A 21244-nucleotide genomic window follows, 5' to 3' on the forward strand; every position below is an offset into this window, starting at 1 on the left:
CTGATCATTCTACTGAAAGTGAACCCACCTCAGATATATCCATACCATCCACAACAGAGATACCCACAACCTCTTTAACTGATCATTCTACTGAAACCAAACCCACCTTGGATATATCCATACAGTCCTCAACAGAAAAACCCACAACCATATTAACCGATTATTCTACTGAAACTGATCCCACCTCAGCTATCTCCATGCCGTCCACAACAGAGATACCCAAAACCTCATTAACTGATCTTTCTACTGAAACTATAACCACCTCTTTTATATCCATACAGTCCTCAACAGAGATACCCACAACCTCATTAACCGATCATTCTACTGAAACTGTACTCACCTCAGATGTATCCATACAGTCCTCAACAGTGATACCCACAACCTCATTAACTGATCATTCTACTGAAACGGAACCCACCTTAGATATATCTATACAGTTCTCAACAGAAAAACCCACAACCTCATTAACTGACTATTCCACTGAAACTGAATCCACCTCAGATATATCCATACCGTCCACAACAGAGATATCCACAACCTCATTAACTGATCATTCTACTGAAAGTGAACCCACCTCAGATATATCCATACCATCCACAACAGAGATACCCACAACCCCATTAACTGATCATTCTACTGAAACCGAACCCACCTTAGATATATCCATACAGTCCTCAACAGAAAAACCCATGACCTCATTAACTGATTATTCTACTGAAACTGAATCCACCTCAGCTATATCCATGCCGTCCACAACAGAGATACCCACAACCTCATTAACTGATCTTTCTACTGAAACTATAACCACCTCTTTTATATCCATACAGCCCTCAACAGAGATACCCACAACCTCATTAACCAATCATTCTACTGAAACTGTACTCACCTCAGATGTATCCATACAGTCCTCAACAGTGATACCCACAACCTCATTAACTGATTATTCTACTGAAAGTGAACTCACCTCAGATATATCCAGACCATCCACAACAGAAATGCCCACAACCTCATTAACTGATCATTCTACTGAAAGTGAACCCACCTCAGATATATCCATACCATCCACAACAGAGATACCCACAACCTCATTAACTGATCATTCTACTGAAACCGAACCCACCTTGGATATATCAATACAGTCCTCAACAGAAAAACCCACAACCTCATTAACCGATTATTCTACTGAAAGTGAACTCACCTCAGATATATCCATACCATCCACAACAGAGATACCCAAAACCTCATTAACTGATCATTCTACTGAAACCGAACCCACCTTAGATATATCTATACAATCCTCAACAGAAAAACCCACAACCTCATTAACTGATTATTCCACTGAAACGGAATCAACCTCAGATATATCCATACCGTCCACAACAGAGATACCCACAACCTCATTAACTGATCATTCTACTGAAACCGAACCCACCTTAGATATATCTATACAGTCCTCAACAGAAAAACCCACGACCTCATTAACTGATTATTCTACTGAAACTGAATCCACCTCAGCTATATCCAAGCCATCCACAACAGAGATACCCACAACCTCATTAACTGATCTTTCTACTGAAACTATAACCACCTCTTTTATATCCATACAGCCCTCAACAGAGATACCCACAACCTCATTAACCAATCATTCTACTGAAACTGTACTCACCTCAGATGTATCCATACAGTCCTCAACAGTGATACCCACAACCTCATTAACTGATTATTCTACTGAAAGTGAACTCACCTCAGATATATCCAGACCATCCACAACAGAAATGCCCACAACCTCATTAACTGATCATTCTACTGAAAGTGAACCCACCTCAGATATATTCATACCATCCACAACAGAGATACCCACAACCTCATTAACTGATCATTCTACTGAAACCGAACCCACCTTGGATATATCAATACAGTCCTCAACAGAAAAACCCACAACCTCATTAACCGATTATTCTACTGAAAGTGAACTCACCTCAGATATATCCATACCATCCACAACAGAGATACCCAAAACCTCATTAACTGATCATTCTACTGAAACCGAACCCACCTTAGATATATCTATACAGTCCTCAACAGAAAAACCCACAACCTCATTAACTGATTATTCCACTGAAACGGAGTCAACCTCAGATATATCCATACCGTCCACAACAGAGATACCCACAACCTCATTAACTGATCATTCTACTGAAAGTGAACTCACCTCAGATATATCCATACCATCCACAACAGAGATACCCAAAACCTCATTAACTGATCATTCTACTGAAACCGAACCCACCTTAGATATATCTATACAGTCCTCAACAGAAAAACCCACAACCTCATTAACTGATTATTCTACTGAAACTGAATCCACCTCAGCTATATCCATGCCGTCCACAACAGAGATACCCACAACCTCATTAACTGTTCTTTCTACTGAAACTATAACCACCTCTTTTATATCCATACAGCTCTCAACAGAGATACCCACAACCTCATTAACTGATTATTCTACTGAAAGTGAACTCACCTCAGATATATCCAGACCATCCACAACAGAAATGCCCACAACCTCATTAACTGATCATTCTACTGAAAGTGAACCCACCTCAGATATATCCATACCATCCACAACAGAGATACCCACAACCTCATTAACTGATCATTCTACTGAAACCGAACCCACCTTGGATATATCAATACAGTCCTCAACAGAAAAACCCACAACCTCATTAACCGATTATTCTACTGAAAGTGAACTCACCTCAGATATATCCATACCATCCACAACAGAGATACCCAAAACCTCATTAACTGATCATTCTACTGAAACCGAACCCACCTTAGATATATCTATACAGTCCTCAACAGAAAAACCCACAACCTCATTAACTGATTATTCCACTGAAACGGAATCAACCTCAGATATATCCATACCGTCCACAACAGAGATACCCACAACCTCATTAACTGATCATTCTACTGAAAGTGAACTCACCTCAGATATATCCATACCATCCACAACAGAGATACCCAAAACCTCATTAACTGATAATTCTACTAAAACCGTACCCACCTTAGATATATCTATACAGTCCTCAACAGAAAAACCCACGACCTCATTAACTGATTATTCTACTGAAACTGAATCCACCTCAGCTATATCCATGCCGTCCACAACAGAGATACCCACAACCTCATTAACTGATCTTTCTACTGAAACTATAACCACCTCTTTTATATCCATACAGCCCTCAACAGAGATACCCACAACCTCATTAACCAATCATTCTACTGAAACTGTACTCACCTCAGATGTATCCATACAGTCCTCAACAGTGATACCCACAACCTCATTAACTGATTATTCTACTGAAAGTGAACTCACCTCAGATATATCCAGACCATCCACAACAGAAATGCCCACAACCTCATTAACTGATCATTCTACTGAAAGTGAACCCACCTCAGATATATTCATACCATCCACAACAGAGATACCCACAACCTCATTAACTGATCATTCTACTGAAACCGAACCCACCTTGGATATATCTATACAGTCCTCAACAGAAAAACCCACAACCTCATTAACCGATTATTCTACTGAAAGTGAACTCACCTCAGATATATCCATACCATCCACAACAGAGATACCCAAAACCTCATTAACTGATCATTCTACTGAAACTGAACCCACCTTAGATATATCTATACAGTCCTCAACAGAAAAACCCACAACCTCATTAACTGATTATTCCACTGAAACTGAATCAACCTCAGATATATCCATACCGTCCACAACAGAGATATCCACAACCTCATTAACTGATCATTCTACTGAAAGTGAACCCACCTCAGATATATCCATACCATCCACAACAGAGATACCCACAACCTCATTAACTGATCATTCTATTGAAACCGAACCCACCTTAGATATATCCATACAGTCCTCAACAGAAAAACCCACGACCCCATTAACTGATTATTCTACTGAAACTGAATCCACCTCAGCTATATCCATGCCGTCCACAACAGAGATACCCAGAACCTCATTAACTGTTCTTTCTACTGAAACTATAACCACCTCTTTTATATCCATACAGCTCTCAACAGAGATACCCACAACCTCATTAACCGATCATTCTACTGAAACTGTACTCACCTCAGATGTATCCATACAGTCCTCAACAGTGATACCCACAACCTCATTAACTGATTATTCTACTGAAAGTGAACTTACCTCAGATATATCCAGACCATCCACAACAGAAATGCCCACAACCTCATTAACTGATCATTCTACTGAAACCAAACCCACCTTAGATATATCAATACAGTCGTCAACAGAAAAACCCACAACCTCATTAACTGATTATTCTACTGAAACTGAATCCACCTCAGCTATATCCATACAGTCCTCAACAGAGATATCCACAACCTCATTAACTGATCATTCTACTGAAACTGTACTCACCTCAGATGTATCAATACAGTCCTCAACAGTGATACCCACAACCTCATTAACTGATCATTCTACTGAAACTGAACTCACCTCAGATATATCCATAAAGTCTTCAACAGAGATACCCACAACCTCATTCACTGATCGTTCTACTGAAACTATTTCCACCCCTGTTAAATCTATACAGTCCACACCAGAAATATCAACAACTTTATTTACTGAGCACTCTACTGAAACTTTAGCCACCTCTCCTCTATCCATACAGTCTACAACAGAGACACCAACAACTTTATTAACTGGTTATTCTAGTGAAACTGTACCCACTTCTGATACATCTATAACATTCACAACAGAGATACCCACAGTCTCATTCACTGAATATTCTAGTGAAACTGTACCCACAGGTAAACAGTCCTCTATACAACCCTCCACCATAATATCCACTAACCAGTCTACTGAAAGTAGACCCACTTATAATACAACTACACAGTCCTCTACACAACCCCCCACCATATTATCCACTAATCAATCTACTGTAATTAGACCCACTCCTGATACAATTACACAGTCCTCTACACAACCATCCACCATATTATCCACTAATCATTCTACTGAAAGTAGACCCACTTCTAATACAACTACACAGTCCTTTACACAACCTTTCACCACATTATCCACTAATCATTCTACTGAAAGTAGACCCACTCCTAATACAACTATACAGTCCTCTACACTGCCCTCCACCATATTATCCACTAATCAGTCTACTGAAAGTAGACCCACTTCTAATACAACTATACAGTCCTCTACACTGCCCTCCATCATATTATCCACTAATCAGTCTACTGAAAGTAGACCCACTTCTAATACAACTACACAGTCCTCTACACTGCCCTCCACCATATTATCCACTAATCATTCTACTGAAAGTAGACCCACGTCTAATACAACTATACAGTCCTCTACACTGCCCTCCATCATATTATCCACTAATCAGTCTACTGAAAGTAGACCCACTCCTAATACAACTATACAGTCCTCTACACTGCCCTCCACCATATTATCCACTAATCAGTCTACTGAAAGTAGACCCACTTCTAATACAACTATACAGTCCTCTACACAGCCCTCCACCATATTATCCACTACTCGGTCTACTGAAAGTAGACCCACTTCTAATACAACTATACAGTCCTCTACACTGCCCTCCACCATATTATCCACTAATCAGTCTACTGAAAGTAGACCCACTTCTAATACAACTATACAGTTCTCTACACAGCCCTCCACCATATTATCCACTAATCAGTCTACTGAAAGCAGACCCACTTCTAATACAACTACACAGTCCTCTACACAACCAACCACCATATTATCCACTAATCATTCTACTGAAAGTAGACCCACTTCTAATACAACTATACAGTCTTCTACACAGCCCTCCACCATATTATCCACTAGTCAGTCTACTAAGACTTCTACCCAGTCCACACCAACAACCTCTACTACCAAAAAGCCACCGAGAACACAGCCAGGTGAGTGTGAGCTTACAAATATTTTGCCATATTTTCACTATGGACTTTCATCTTTTTTTTTTTTCTTTGGATAATTATTTTTTTCACCTGATGGATTAAGTGGATTTATTCCAAATTCCCTCTGTACTTACTGTACCTCCATGGGTGATGAGATGTCAGCACCCACGCAACCATTCTAGCAATCCAGGGATTAGAAATCTCTGCTCTTTTCCCTCGTCTTTCTCCAGGTCTTCCTGGACAGATCAGAGCGCTCCAGATTAACACTGATATGTGACCAATATATATCTGACCAATCAGAAGTGCTCTGATCCATCCTGGATGCCCTGCAGAAAGAAGGGGGAGATGTATTTCAAATCCCTGGACTGCTACACTGCGAAGGCACAGACATCTCATCACCTACGGCGAAAAGTACAGCAGGGACTTGGGGGGTGGGAGTATGTTGTTGGTTAATGTTTATGGAAAAGATGAATGTACACTTTAATGTTCAGATTTAATATTAATAATTAGGGTAAAGAAACTGTTATTTATTGACTCAATTACAGTTGTGCTCATAAGTTTACATGCCCTGGCAGAATTTATGAATTCTTGGCCATTTTTTAGAGAATATGAATAATAACACAAAAACATTTATTTCACTCATGGTTAGTGTTTGGCTGAAGCCATTCATTATCAACCAATGGTGTTTACTTCTTTTAACTAGTTGCTGCCTGCCCACCATCAAATGAGGGCAGGGCGGTGTGGCTCTTGTTCTGGGACGACGTCATATGATGGCGTCCCAGAACGGCCGCTCTCGCGCGCCCGTGGGGACCCCGATCTCTGTAAAGAGCCACGTCCGCGGCTTTTTAACCATGTGATCGGCTGTGTCCAATCACAGCCGGTCACATGTAAACACGGAGATGCCAGTAATCGGCGCTCCTCGCCTCACACTGACAGAGTGTGTGGCGAGAAGAGCCGATTAGCGGCATCTCCTCACAGGAGACATCTACACATCTAATCAGGGCACTGATCATCAGTGCCCTGATTACAATAACGCCACCAGTGCCACAAATCAGTACCAGCGATGAGTACCCACCAGTGCCAGCAATCAGTGCCCACCACTGCCCACAAGTGCCACCAATCAGTGGCCATTAGTGATGCCAGTCAGTGCTGGCTATCAGTCCCGCTTATCAGTGCTGCCCATCAATGCCCATCGCTGCTGTCCATCAAAAGTTTAAATGCCCTGGTGATTTTGGCCTGATAACATGCACACAAGTTGACACAAAGGGGTTTGAATGGCTATTAAAGGTAACCATCGTCACCTGTGATCTGTTTGCTTATAATTATTGTGTGTGTATAAAAGGTCAATGCTTTCTGGACTCCTGACAGATCCTTGCCTCTTTCATCTAGTGCTGCACTGACGTTTCTGGATTCCGAGTCATGGGGAAAGCAAAATAATTGTCAATAGATCTGCGGGAAAAGGTAGTTGAACTGTATAAAACAGGAAAGGGATATAAAATGATATCTAAGGAATTGAGAATGCCAATCAGCAGTGTTTAAACTTTAATCAAGAAGTGGAAAATGAGGGGTTCTGTTGAAACCAAACCACGGTCAGGTAGACCAACTAAAATTTCAGCCGCAACTGCCAGCAAAATTGTTCGGGATGCAAAGAAAAATAACTTCAGGTGAAATACAGGACTCTCTGAAAACATGTGGTGTGGCTGTTTCAAGATGCACAATAAGGAGGCACTTGAAGAAAGATGGGCTGCATGGTCGAGTCCCCAGAAGAAAACCATTACTATACAAATGCCACAAAGTATCCTGCTTACAATACGCCAAGCAGCGCAGATACAAGACTCAAACCTTCTGACACAAAGTCATTTAGAGTGATGAGACCAAAATTGAGCTTTTTGGCCACAACCATAAACGCTACATTTGGAGAGGCGTCAACAAGGCCTATGATAAAAAGGTACGGAGGTGGATCACTGATGTTTTGGGGATGTGTGAGCTACAAAGGAACAGGAGATTTGGTCAAAATTGTTGGCAAGATAAATGCAGTATGTTATCAAAAAGTACTGTAGGAACATTTGCATTCATCAGCCAGGAAGCTGCGCATGGGACGAACTTGGACATTCCAACATGACAAAGATCCAAAACACAAGGTCAAGTCGACCTGTCATTGGCTACAGCAGAATAAAGTGGAGGTTCTGGAGTGGCCATCTCAATCTCCTGACCTCAATATTGGCTCAATATTTGATGAGCCACTCTGGGGAGAACTCAAACATGCAGTTCATACAAGACAGCCCAAGAATTTACAGGAACTGGAGGCTTTTTGCCAAGAGGAATGGGCAGCTTTACCCTCTGAGAAGATAAAGAGCCTCACCCAGAAATACCACAAAAGACTTCAAGCTGTCATTGATGTTAAAAGGGGGCAATACATGGTACAGTATTAAGAACTGGGGTATGTAAACTTTTGATCAGGGTCATTTGGGTAGTTTCTGTTGTGATTATGATTTTAAAAGAGTAAACACAGTTGATTGCTAATAAATGGCTTCAGCCAAACACTAACCATGAGTGAAAGGAACATTTTTGTGTTATCATTCATATTCTCTGAAAAATGGCCAAGAAATCATAAATTCTGCCAGGGTATGTAAACTTATGAGCACAACTGTATATCAATATTTAAATATTTCTTTTTGAATGTACATTTTTTACAGCTATATCATATGTGCAGAGACATGCCAGTCTCACATTTATATTGCATTATATATATTTTTTTGAGTATGTAATTTAACAACAATAAGCATTCTTATTTTTAGTAGTATTATTCTTAAACATTTTTAATCATATTAAGAAAACAAAGCAATTCTTAGTGAATTGTTAAATTTTTACTGTTTTCTGAAAATTAGAGGAAAATCATAATTTTTTTTTCTTTTATCACCTTCTGCTCCTACCATGCAATATAATTGAATCATTTTCTTTAGATCTACCAAGAATTTTGCAGGAAGAAAGCCTATGTGACCAAATACAAAATTATTAATTTTGTTAATTGTTAATTGTTAATTAATTTTGGGTTTCTGGAGTGGCGGCTGGTGCTGTATATTTTGGAGGGGGCGGCAAACAAGACATCCCGCCACCACCCCCGAAACCCCCCTCGGTCGGCCGGTCTCTCAGTCAAACCCCCCACCCCCCCATCGCTCGCTCATCCCCCAATCAGCCCTGCACTTACCTAATCTAGGTTATGGACAGCTTCGACTCCTTCCTGCGTCTCCTCCTCCTCGGCGGCGGCTTCCTCCTCGTTGGCTTAACCTGTGTCTCCAGCTTCATGGTGGCTTCCTCCTTGGCAGCTTCCCTCCTCCTTCCCTCGGTGGCCAATACGATCGCTTCTCCTCTCAGCTAGTTGGGTCTTAAGACCCGCTTCCTGATTGGTCAGGAGGAGAATCAGGAAGACAATAGCGAATATTGATTCGCTATTGTAACACAACTGGGTGGGCTCAGCCCACATTTTTTTTAAGCCAATTAGAGCCTCAGGCTCTAATCATGTGCTTAAAAAAAAAAAAACCCATTGAAATCCATGCGTCTGGTGCACTGCTTGGAGATTAGGGGCGCATGGATTAGGAGGACGGCGCCCTTGCACCTCTTATGGATGGGCCACTACTAGGTTTCTGCTACTTAGTTTTTATAGATTTAAAGGAGATGGAATCAAAATTGTGTATTCAAATTGCAAAGAGTATAGTTATCAAAAGGATCACAATCACAATGTTTTCACATTAAAGCAGAACTAAACTCTCTCAATCAGCATTAGCTATTTTATTCCTTATGCTGCTAGCATTAATACATAGATAGGAAGGTATATTATATTTGCTTGTTTTAAACTTTTTTTTAAATTACTTCAGTTTCCTCCTGGCTTCCGGCCTAGGCCAAATATCGTCATTCATCCCAGGAGCCTTCATGGGCATTTTAGTCTTTCATGTGGAGAGGAGGGGCTTTCTCTGCTAAGCACACCCTCCTGCTTGCATGCCTGAGCTAAGGGCAGATGGATCCCTAGAAGTAAATGATACATGAAACATCTGCCCTTACCCAAGATGGCCACAGCTAGAAATGCTAGGAGGGGTATATTTCAAATTCATTTCTCAACAAGATAAATCATGGAGACATTGAAGATAGGTGAATTTGCTTTGAATATTAAACATAAAATATTAAACATGAAATGAGTTTCAGTTTGTGGTGCTCAGATAAAATTTAGTCCCGATTTAAGAAATAAATATTTGTACAGGATAAATCCCAGTGCCAGAGTGATATTTTTGCAAATTGAAAAAAATCAGGAATTTGTAAAAACTCACTTGTTTTTATGTAATGTCTTTAAAGGAGGCAATTGTGAAAATGGTGGTTATTATGATGGAAACAAGTGTGTATGCAAAAATGAAAATTTCTACGGGATCAGGTGTGAATTCCTTGTGATTGAAATCAAAAAAAGTAAGTTTATTTCCATTCTATAAAAGGAATACATTATTGGTGGATCATGATATCTGAGAAAATATTTAAATTTTGTTATCATTTAGAGTTCCCAGCATTGCATTCACAAGGTGCCCAAAACAAGCAAATACGCAATGGGGGAGATTTACTAAAACTGGAGAAACTCAGAACCTGATACAGCTGTGCATGATAGCCAATCAGCTTCTAACTTCAGCTTGTTCAATTAAGCTTTGGCAATAAAACCTGGAAGCTGATTGGTTTCTATAAAGCGCTGCACCAGATTTTGCACTCTCCAGCTTTAGTAAATAACCCGCAATGGCTGTATATTGTCCGATTTGAGCGGGTATGGAGATAATCGGGTATGGACTCGGCCATCTAAGGGTTCCATGAAAATAGAAGTAAAATATGAGAAAGACCTCTTATAGTGTTATATTTTTAGAGGAGAGTTTATTTAATTCAAATGCTGTAAATAACGATGCATAATTACATCTATAACGTTTCTAAATTCAAAAATAAATCTTCAAAGTGATTCAATTCAGGAAAGTTTGTGATAAAGGCTGGGTTCACATCATTGCGAATTGGATGTGGCTTTCCCCGCATTCAGTTTGTATAGCAGGAGATTGTGACCGCCTCTCTATGGAGCCGGTTCGCACATTTCCGCAGCGGCTCCGGTGCGAATTGCACAGGAGCTCTGTGCGTCTTTTGGTCTGTTTCAGGTCTGAAGTCACCCACAAATTCAGGCTGAAATCGGACCTGAAACGGTAACTGGAGACACACCTGACTCTTGCTGTGAGCCGGAGCATTCTCCAGTGTGAACCCAGCCTAACAGCCAACTCTCTATATATACACTATATTACCAAAAGTATTGGGATGCCTGCCTTTACACGCACATGAACTTTAATGGCATCCCAGTCTTATTACATAAGGTTCAATATTGAGTTGGTCCACCCTTTGCAGCGATAACAGCTTAAACTCTTCTTGGAAGGCTTTCCATTAAGGTCCATTAAGACATGGATGAGGGACTTGACTGACCTGCACAGAGTCCTGACCCCAACCTGATAGTACACCTTTGGGATAAATTAGAGCGGAGACTGCGAGCCAGGCCTTCTTGTCCAACATCAGTGCCTGACCTCACAAATGCTTTTCTGGAAGAATGGACAAACATTCCCATAGACACACTCCCAAACCTTGTGGACAACCTTCCCAGAAGAGTATGGAAAGAGTATGGCACAACTGAAAACCTACTAAGACATGGCTGTCCACCTAAACTGACAGGCCAGGCAAGGAGAGTATTAACCAGAGAAGCAGCCAAGAAGCCCATGGTAACTCTGGAGGAGCTGCAGAGATCCACAGCTCAGGTGGGAGAATCTGTCCACAGGACAACTATTATGCCGCGTACACACGAGCGGACTTTCTATCCTACTTGGTCCGGCACACTTTCCGACGGACTTTGTCCGCCAGGTGCGCCGGACTTTAAAACGAACGGACTTGCCCACACACGCCGGGATTTTCCGGCGGGCTAAGTCCGCCCGTCTTTCCGACGGACTTTCGCCGGAGTTCCGGCGGACTTTCAGAATGAACGGACTTGCCCACACACGGACAAGTCCGTTCATTTTGAACGTGACTCAGGTGCGACGGGACTAGAAAAGGATGTCAATCTTGCCGCTTTTATCGGCGAGATTGACACCTTGCTAGCCCCGTCGCGGGGCATACCAGGCCCTTAGGTCTGGTATGGATTATAAAGGGGAACCCCGCTACGCCGAAAAAACGGCGTGGGGTCCCCCTAAAATCCATACCAGACCCCGATCCGAGCACGCAGCCTGGCCGGTCAGGAAAGGGGGTGGGGACGAGCGAGCGCCCCCCCCCCTCCTGAACCGTACCAGGCCGCATGCCCTCAACATGGGGGGTGGGTGCTTCGGGGGAGGGGGGCGCCCTGCGCCCCCCCCCCCCCAAAGCACCTTGTCCCCATGTTGATGAGGACAAGGGCCTCTTCCCGACAACCCTGGCCGTTGGTTGTCGGGGTCTGCGGGCGGGGGCTTATCGGAATCTGGGAGCCCCCTTTAATAAGGGGGCCCCCAGATCCCGGCCCCCCACCCTATGTAAATGAGTATGGGGTACATGGTACCCCTACCCATTTACCTAGGAAAAAAGTGTAAGTAATAAAACACACTACACAGGTTTTTAAAATATTTTATTAAACAGCTCCGGGGGGGGGATCTTCCTCCGGCTTCGGGGGTCTTCTTCCGGCTTCGGGGGTCCCTCCGCTTCATCTTCTCCCGGCGTCCGGTTGGTTCTTCTCCGCTCTCCGGCCTCTTCTCCCGGTGTCGCAGGTCTTCGGCCGGCCCCTCCGCTCTCTTCATGTAGCTCTATTGCGAGCGGAGGTCCGGACTTCTGGGCTTCTTGGCTTCTTGGCTTCTTGGCTTCTCTTCTCTTCCCCCAGATGTTGACACGACGCTCTCTCCGGCTGGACTGGTCTCTGAGGGCTGCGTTGTGACTTATATAGGCGGAGACCCCGCCCCCATATGATGTCACAGTCCCTGGGCATGCTGGGACTGTGATGTTTTAGGGGGCGTGGTCGACCACGCCCCCTAAAACGTCACAGTCCCAGCATGCCCAAGGACTGTGACATCATATGGGGGCGGGGTCTCCGCCTATATAAGTCACAACGCAGCCCTCAGAGACCAGTCCAGCCGGAGAGAGCGTCGTGTCAACATCTGGGGGAAGAGAAGAGAAGCCGAGAAGCCAAGAAGCCAAGAAGCCCAGAAGTCCGGACCTCCGCTCGCAATAGAGCTACATGAAGAGAGCGGAGGGGCCGGCCGAAGACCTGCGACACCGGGAGAAGAGGCCGGAGAGCGGAGAAGAACCAACCGGACGCCGGGAGAAGATGAAGCGGAGGGACCCCCGAAGCCGGAAGAAGACCCCCGAAGCCGGAGGAAGATCCCCCCCCCGGAGCTGTTTAATAAAATATTTTAAAAACCTGTGTAGTGTGTTTTATTACTTACACTTTTTTCCTAGGTAAATGGGTAGGGGTACCATGTACCCCATACTAATTTACATAGGGTGGGGGGCCGGGATCTGGGGGCCCCCTTATTAAAGGGGGCTCCCAGATTCCGATAAGCCCCCGCCCGCAGACCCCGACAACCAACGGCCAGGGTTGTCGGGAAGAGGCCCTTGTCCTCATCAACATGGGGACAAGGTGCTTTGGGGGGGGGGGGCGCAGGGCGCCCCCCTCCCCCAAAGCACCCACCCCCCATGTTGAGGGCATGCGGCCTGGTACGGTTCAGGAGGGGGGGGGGCGCTCGCTCGTCCCCACCCCCTTTCCTGACCGGCCAGGCTGCGTGCTCGGATCGGGGTCTGGTATGGATTTTAGGGGGACCCCATGCCGTTTTTTCGGCGTAGCGGGGTTCCCCTTTATAATCCATACCAGACCTAAGGGCCTGGTATGCCCCGCGCTCGCCGCAATAGGAAGATTTGTTTTTCCTATTGCAGCGAGCGCGAGATGCAATACCATCCCCTCGTGTCGTATTTGGTCTGTCGGACCAGCCTACACACGAGCGGGCTTTCCGTCGGACCAGCACACACACGAGCGGACTTTCCGCCCGAAACTGAGTCCGACGGAAAGATTTCAAACATGTTTGAAATCTAGGTCCGGCGGGCTTTTGGGAAGAAGTCCGCCGGAAAAGTCCGCCGCCGCCCACACACGGGCGGATTGTCCGGCACACTCTGGTCCGCCGGACCAAGTATGCCGGAAAGTCCGACCGTGTGTACGCGGCATTAGTCGTACACTCCACAAATCTGGCCTTTATGTAAGAGTGACAAGAAGAAAGCCATTGTTGAAAGAAAGCCATAAGAATTCCGTTTACCAGTTTGCGAGAAGCCATGTGGGGGACACAGCAAACATGTAGAAGAAGGTGCTCTGGTCAGATGAGACCAAAATATAATTTTTTGGCCTAAAAGCAAAACAGTATGTGTGACGGAAAACTAACACTGCACATCACCCTGAACACACCATCCCCACCGTGAAACGTGGTGGTGGCAGCATCATGTTGTGGGGATGCTTTTCTTCGGCAGACTGAGACTGGGGTGGAGGTTCACCTCCCAGCAGGACAACAACCCTAAACATACAGCCAGAGCTACAATGTAATGGTTTAGATCAAAGCATATTCATGTGTTAGAATGGCCCAGTCTAAAGCCAGACCTAAATCCAATTGAAAATCTGTGGCAATACTGGAAAATTGCTTTTAACAGATGCTCTCCATCCAATCTGACAGAGCTTGAACTACCAGTGTATTGCAAAGAAAAATGGGCAAAAATGTCACTCTCTAGATGTGCAAAGCTGATAGAGAAATCCCCAAAAAGACTTGCAGCTGTAATTGTAGTGAAAGGTGGTTCTACAAAATATTGACTCAGGGGGGCTGAATACTAATGCATGCCACACTTTTCACATATTTATTTGTAAAGCATTTTAAAAACCATTTATCATTTTCCTTCCACTTCACAATGATGTGCCACTTTGTGTTGATCTATCACATAAAATCCCAATAAAATACATTTACATTTTTGGTTGTAACATGACAAAATGTGGAAAAGGGGTATGAATACTTTTTCAAGGCACTGTAAAAATATTGTTTTCTTTTATAACTCATTAAACTACCCCCACAAAACGAACCCCATATAATGAGTAAAAAACATTACCTAGTTTTTTTGAGGGGCATGATGGTTGTTTCAGGATTTTTTTTAGACAATAGAAAAAATGGATTCCAGGTTACAACTGTTTCCGACGGGAAATGTTGGATGTGAGCTTGTTGTCGGAAAGTCCGACCGCGTGTATGCTCCATCGAACATTTGCTGTCGGACTTTCCGCCAACAAATGTTTGCTAGCAGGTTCTCAAATTTTCCGCCAACAAAACTTTGTTGTCGGAAAGTCCGATCGTGTGTACACAAGTCCGTCGCACAAAAGTTCACGCATGCTCGGAATCAAGCAGAAGGAGCCGCACTGGCTATTGAACTTCCTTTTTCTCGGCTCGTCATACGTGTTGTACGTCACCGCGTTCCCACGTTCGTAATTGTTGGCCAACATTTGTGTGACCATGTGTATGCAAGACAAGTTTGAGCCAACAACCTTCAAACAAAATTCCATGGTTTTGTTGGCGGAACAAGAAAACGTAAAGACATTTTTTAAAATTTTTTTTGTTGTTTTATCATACCATTATATATTAAGAAATATAAAATATTTTTAAAATATGTAATTAACCTACAGTGTACTGTCTGTTGACTTTTTTAAAAACTCTTTTTACATTTATTGTAGACTTGAAGTTACTGGAAAAATTCAAGGCTTCTCCAAAGTAATGGAGATTTGTTATGCAGTACACCCTGGTATTGTTCAGGAAACGGCAATGCTTCTCTGAGTTGTCCTATGCATACATGTGCAACGTAACTTCTTAAATGCCAAATTTCAGTGTTTGTTAAAATATGGTGCACATGCATACAGAGAAGCATTGGCATTTATACGTGTACAGAGTACAGAGGCATACAGCCATTCCCTTCTATAGTTGGCTGTACTCCCTATCTGCAGCTCTCCAAACGTGGAAAAATGCAATTTTATTAATGCTAGGCATATTTTATGCCTAATTATGTCCATGTGCATGTAACGTAACACAGCAACTCCCGGCTGTCATTTTGACTGCCGAAATTTGCTGTAAAATGTGATGTTGGGAGTGACATTAGGAAAGAAGTACCGGGCATACCACACATGACTTGTGTTCTTCTATAAAGTGTACAACACAGTTGAGTAAGTATTGTAAAACACTACATAAGCCAAATAAATAATGACACTTGTAATTAAAGCTGAACTCCAGGCAGATATAAAAGACACAAATGAATGCAGCTCATTAACCATTAATACATTCATATATTTTCTGTATTTTAAGCAGTGAAAACACCTGCATTTGGCTTGGCATGAGCATCTTGCATTCCACTTTACAGTCTGTAGAGCTTAGAGCTTAGAGGGGATGAGGAAAGATAAAATTGTTAGTGTGTTGTTTCTCCTTTCCCTGTCCAGTCACAGAGTGAATGTAGTGAGGGGACCTGTAAGTAAAAGTGAAAGTGCAGCAGGGACAGCCAGGGCCATGTAGTGTGTGGCAGAGCAGTGTAAATCTCAAGACTGGATGGACAGAAATATAAATCCTTTAGCAGGTAAAACAACTTTCAATTTACAACTTTCTGTACAACAAATTACAGTATTTCATCTGAATATTAAGCTTTTGTCTAGAGTTCAGATTTAAATGAAAAAAAAGTACATTTTGCTATTAAAGAGAATTCTGTTAAATGAGCACAAAAAAATATTTGAAATAATATTTATGCTAATAACTTAAAATGTGAACAGAAAACACACTAGAACTTGATATGTGCTTCTCTTTATAGAAATCGTCACTGTGACAGTAACAGTCAACATTACCGTAGGAGAAAACTTTACTGAAGACCTCAGGGATGAAAACTCTGACAAATACAAAAAGTATAAAGAGAATTTTCTGAGTGAGGTAATGTATGTTGTGATTACTCATGATTCAATCTTATTTGAAGTTGTATTGAAATTGAAATGTGTTTGTGTGTATAAATGTATATATATATATATATATATATAGCGGGTAAAATAAGTATTTAACATGTCACCATTTTTCTACGTAAATATATATGTAGTGGGCACATACTTTTATATTCTCATATAAAAGCCTGGTCACATGGTCAGTAGAGAGTTTCCTGTTCAAGCTTGGAGAAGCCAGCCAACGGAGCCCCCCCCCCCTTGCGAGAAGGGTGGGGAACCGGCCTCCATAGAGGAAGAGACGACACCGTACAGCATGTAGTCGCTGGTGTCGTTGGCCGCCTCTGCGGGGAAGGGAACGGGCCAGAAAGGAGAAAAGGGAACAAAGAATCATTGCAGAAGAAGTAGCAACAAAGCGGGATGAAATTGGGCGATCGATCGTTTATGAGTGGCACATGGACTATTGATCACGTGAGTGAAAGCCCAAGGGAAGGGTACTGCCAGAGGCTGAGGGATGTTGGTACGCAAGTAAGTAAGACAGGCGTTGATGGCCTGTGACTTTGGGTTCAGCAATGCCCCGGGATTCCAATCAGTCAAGCGGGAGGAGTTATTCAGAGTGACTTTTCTTTAGCTCAACTTGGAAGTACCATGCAGATGGGAAGTAGTGGTAAAAGGGTAGCTGTAAAGCTGCAAGCACACATATAGAGATACAGACTGTTCTTGAAAAGTTCTGCAGATGAAGAAGTTATTCAGAGTGACTCTTTATCGATTATTCTCTATCAAATCTACTTCCATCTTCCCTGATTGAAGAAATCGCACAAAGTGATTTCCTATTATCCGCAATGATTCTAGGTTCTTGCATGAGAGACAGTGAAAAGATGATAATGCAATAAAAGAGCATCTCAAAAGAAACCCTTCTCCTATCCCAGTTCATGTTACTTAATAAAGCAAGAGAAAAATGCATGACATTTGTAGGACTTAAGCCCAGTCTACTGGCGACCTATTACCCCAATTTCTCCCCCTCCTTTTTACCTTATAAATGACACGACCCGATTCTTGGGGTAAATGGCCTTTATGGCCTATTTATTAACAACTATAAATTTACATAAATAACAATAAATAACCGTAACATTTTAATAAACTTTTTAAGGGGTAATATAGGAAAAACAACCCTACCCCTGGTCACTGCAAACAACCTCTTTTACCTTTCTGGCCTCCAGTCGGCAACCCCCTGACTCGGAGACATTACCCAAACGTTCCCAGTGACCTAACCTTTAACCTCTTCCAGGTTACCCCATCGTAACTTAAAAGTACCTGAAATGAACCCCCATCCTTCCATGGATGGGTACAAATAACCCCCATCAAATGAATGGGTACCATAAACAACTCCCATCCCATGGATGGGTACTCCATGTTCCATACATGTAACCATTTTCGCTCAATTCTAGCGACCCCAACACAGCCAATTCAACCCAACAACCCTCTAACCCCATGTGTACCAAATAGGGCGGGAGGGTGGGAATCTCTTTCTCCTCCGCTCTGTGACTGACGTCACTTCCCCTCTCTCCTACTCTTTCTCTCAGCGTGGCTAACTCCCCTCCCCTTTTCTAAAAGGAGAAACAACCCTAAAGCGGCAACTGTGCTGTCCAGCACTGTCAAGCTGTCCCTGCGCCTATTTGCCTTGCTGTATGGCTCCGGGACTGTCTATATGGACTGTGTTTTTGGATTTATGGGCTGCGATGGGCTAGGTGGTAAGCGTGAATTACGGATATAATAATTAATCAGCCCCTCCTTCGGGGGTAAGCGCTACATATATCTAAAGGTGCTATTGACATGACATTTTCACCACATGTCGGTAACAACTCATGCAATCCATACATACCAAGAAACCAAAACAAATAATTTCAGGAATGAAGTTATGTGTAATAAAATGGAATGACACAGGGTAAAAGTATTGAACACGCTAACTGAAATGTATTTAATACTTGATACAAAATCCTTTGTTGGTAATGAAAGCTTCCAGATGCCTCCTGTATGGAGAAACTAGTCGCATACATTGCTCAGGTGTGATTTTGGCCCATTCTTCCACACAGTCTTCAAATCTTGAAGGTTTCATGGGCCTCTTCTACGAATTCTGATCTTTAGTTCTTTCCATAGATTTTCTATTGGATTCAAGTCAGGTGATTGGCTGGACCATTCTAGCAGCTTTTTTTCTTTCTTTGAAACCAATTGAGAGTTTTCTTGGCTGTGTTTGGGATCATTGTCTTGCTGAAATGTCCACCCTTGTTTCATCTTCATCATCCTGGTAGATGGCAGCAGATTTTTATCAAGAATGTCTTGGTACATTTTTGCATTCATCCTTCCTTCAATGATATGAAGTTTGCCAGTACTGTATGCTGGAAAACAACCCCACACCATCATAATCTGATTTCATAAATTGTATGCTTTGTTATACTATCTTTGTGCTCTTATTTGTATAATGTTTCAGATTTATTTTGCACATCCCCTGAAGAAGCTAATTGCGAAACATGTCGGGCTAGTGTGCTACATATTTTTTATCGATCCTGAATTCTTTGTAAAATATGACCACCCAGTATTTGCTACTTAAATTGATTATATATTCTGTACAATTTTAACTATGTGTACATAAACAATTTTCTATTTTTGTGATCAGTTGAAATTACTCTGTTTTTCCATGGCACCGCCAAAATCCACCTCAATCCTCCAATCTAACCCCACACCATAATGTTCCCACCTCCCAACTTCACTGTTGGTATGGGGGGTGTTTTTGGGGTGACGTGCCATTTGACCTCCAAACATGGCGTGTATAATGGCATCCAAAGAGTTCAATTTTAGTCTCTTCTGACCAGACTATATTCTCCCAGTATTTCACAGGCTTGTCTAAATGTTGTGCAGCAAACTTTAAATGAGCTTCAACATGCCTTTTCTTCAGCAATGGAGTCTTGCGTGGTGAGCAAGCATACAAGCCATGGCGGGTGAGTGCATTACTTATTGCTTTCTTTGAAACAATTTACCTGCTAATTCCAGGTCTTTCTGAAGCCCTCCACAAGTGGTCCTTAGCTTTTGGAAAACTCTTCTAATAGTTCTTTTCACTCCTCTGTCAGAAATCTTGCGAGGAGCACCTGGTCGTGGCCGGTTTATGATGAAGTGATGTTCTTTCCACTTTCGGATTATGGCCCCAACAGTGCTTACTGGAACATTCAGAAGTTTAGAAATACTTCTGTAACCAATGTCATCAGTATGTTTTGCAACAATAAAGGTACAAAGGGAGATCTTTGCTTTTACCCATCATGAGATGTTTCTTGTGTGACACCTTGGTAATGGGACACCTTTTTATAGGCCATGAGTTGAGACTGAACCAGCTGATATTAATTTGCACTGACAAGGGGAAGGATTGCTTTCTAATTACTGATAGATTTCAGCTGGTGTCTTGGCTTTCCATACCTTTTCAACCTCCCTTTCTTCATGTGTTCAATACCTATTCTCTCTGTCATTCCATTGTATTACACATAACTTAATTTCTAATTTCTTTGTTTTGATTTATTTGTATATATGGATTGCATGAGTTGTTACCGACGTGTGGTGAAAATTTCATGTCAGTAGCACTTTTAGAAATATATTTACCTAGAAAAATGGTGACGTGTTCAATAGTTATTTTACCCGCTGTATATAATCAGAAAACCTTAGGTATTTTCTTGTCTGGATTACAGACCCCTAAACAGAACGCTTATTAATTCTTAACCCAGTACATCTCCATTTCACATTCTTAGCTACGCATCATACTAACTTTGCTGTTGTTTGCAGATCTTAATGAGTCTTTTTAGGCAATTTACATACACAAGCAGTGACTCTTCTTTTATCAGATGGCTCCATCTTGAAGACAAACTGAGCTTCAAAACAGACACAACATACTCCATAGATCCCAATTGTCCCTAATTTGTAGGAACTGTCCCTATAGACTGGAAGCAAATCTCTTGTCCCTTGTTACTCCTCAAATGTCCCTCTTCATTCTCTGAAGTATAGACCTTTATGAAAAAAAAATACACTATAGGGGTGTATTTATAAATAATTTTCATCCTTTGAAACTGCATGCACATTAATTCTGTGCAAAGGGGGATAAAATCACATGTTACTAAGCTATTTTCTCTCCAAGTTGAATGCTGTTATTTATAAAGAATACACTTAACCAGGAAAGTACCACATTATGGCCACTGGATGGAGCTGTTGATCATA

At 42.4% G+C, this 21244-nt stretch overlaps 1 protein-coding gene across 1 annotated transcript in view; it reads left to right on the forward strand.

Annotated features, from left to right (window-relative positions):
* The first annotated feature begins 689 nt into the window (after positions 1-689).
* Positions 690-21244, forward strand: part of LOC141134078 (uncharacterized) — a 53147-nt gene continuing 32592 nt past the window's right edge. Inside the window, exons 1-5 of the mRNA XM_073623665.1 lie at positions 690-893; positions 1140-2514; positions 2710-5997; positions 10342-10449; positions 16873-16988. Coding sequence (XP_073479766.1) covers positions 690-893; positions 1140-2514; positions 2710-5997; positions 10342-10449; positions 16873-16988 — 5091 coding nt within the window. The remainder of the gene's footprint in view (positions 894-1139; positions 2515-2709; positions 5998-10341; positions 10450-16872; positions 16989-21244) is intronic.

This window comes from Aquarana catesbeiana, linkage group LG03 (genome assembly GCF_042186555.1).
Source record: "Aquarana catesbeiana isolate 2022-GZ linkage group LG03, ASM4218655v1, whole genome shotgun sequence".
Lineage (NCBI taxonomy): Eukaryota > Metazoa > Chordata > Amphibia > Anura > Ranidae > Aquarana > Aquarana catesbeiana.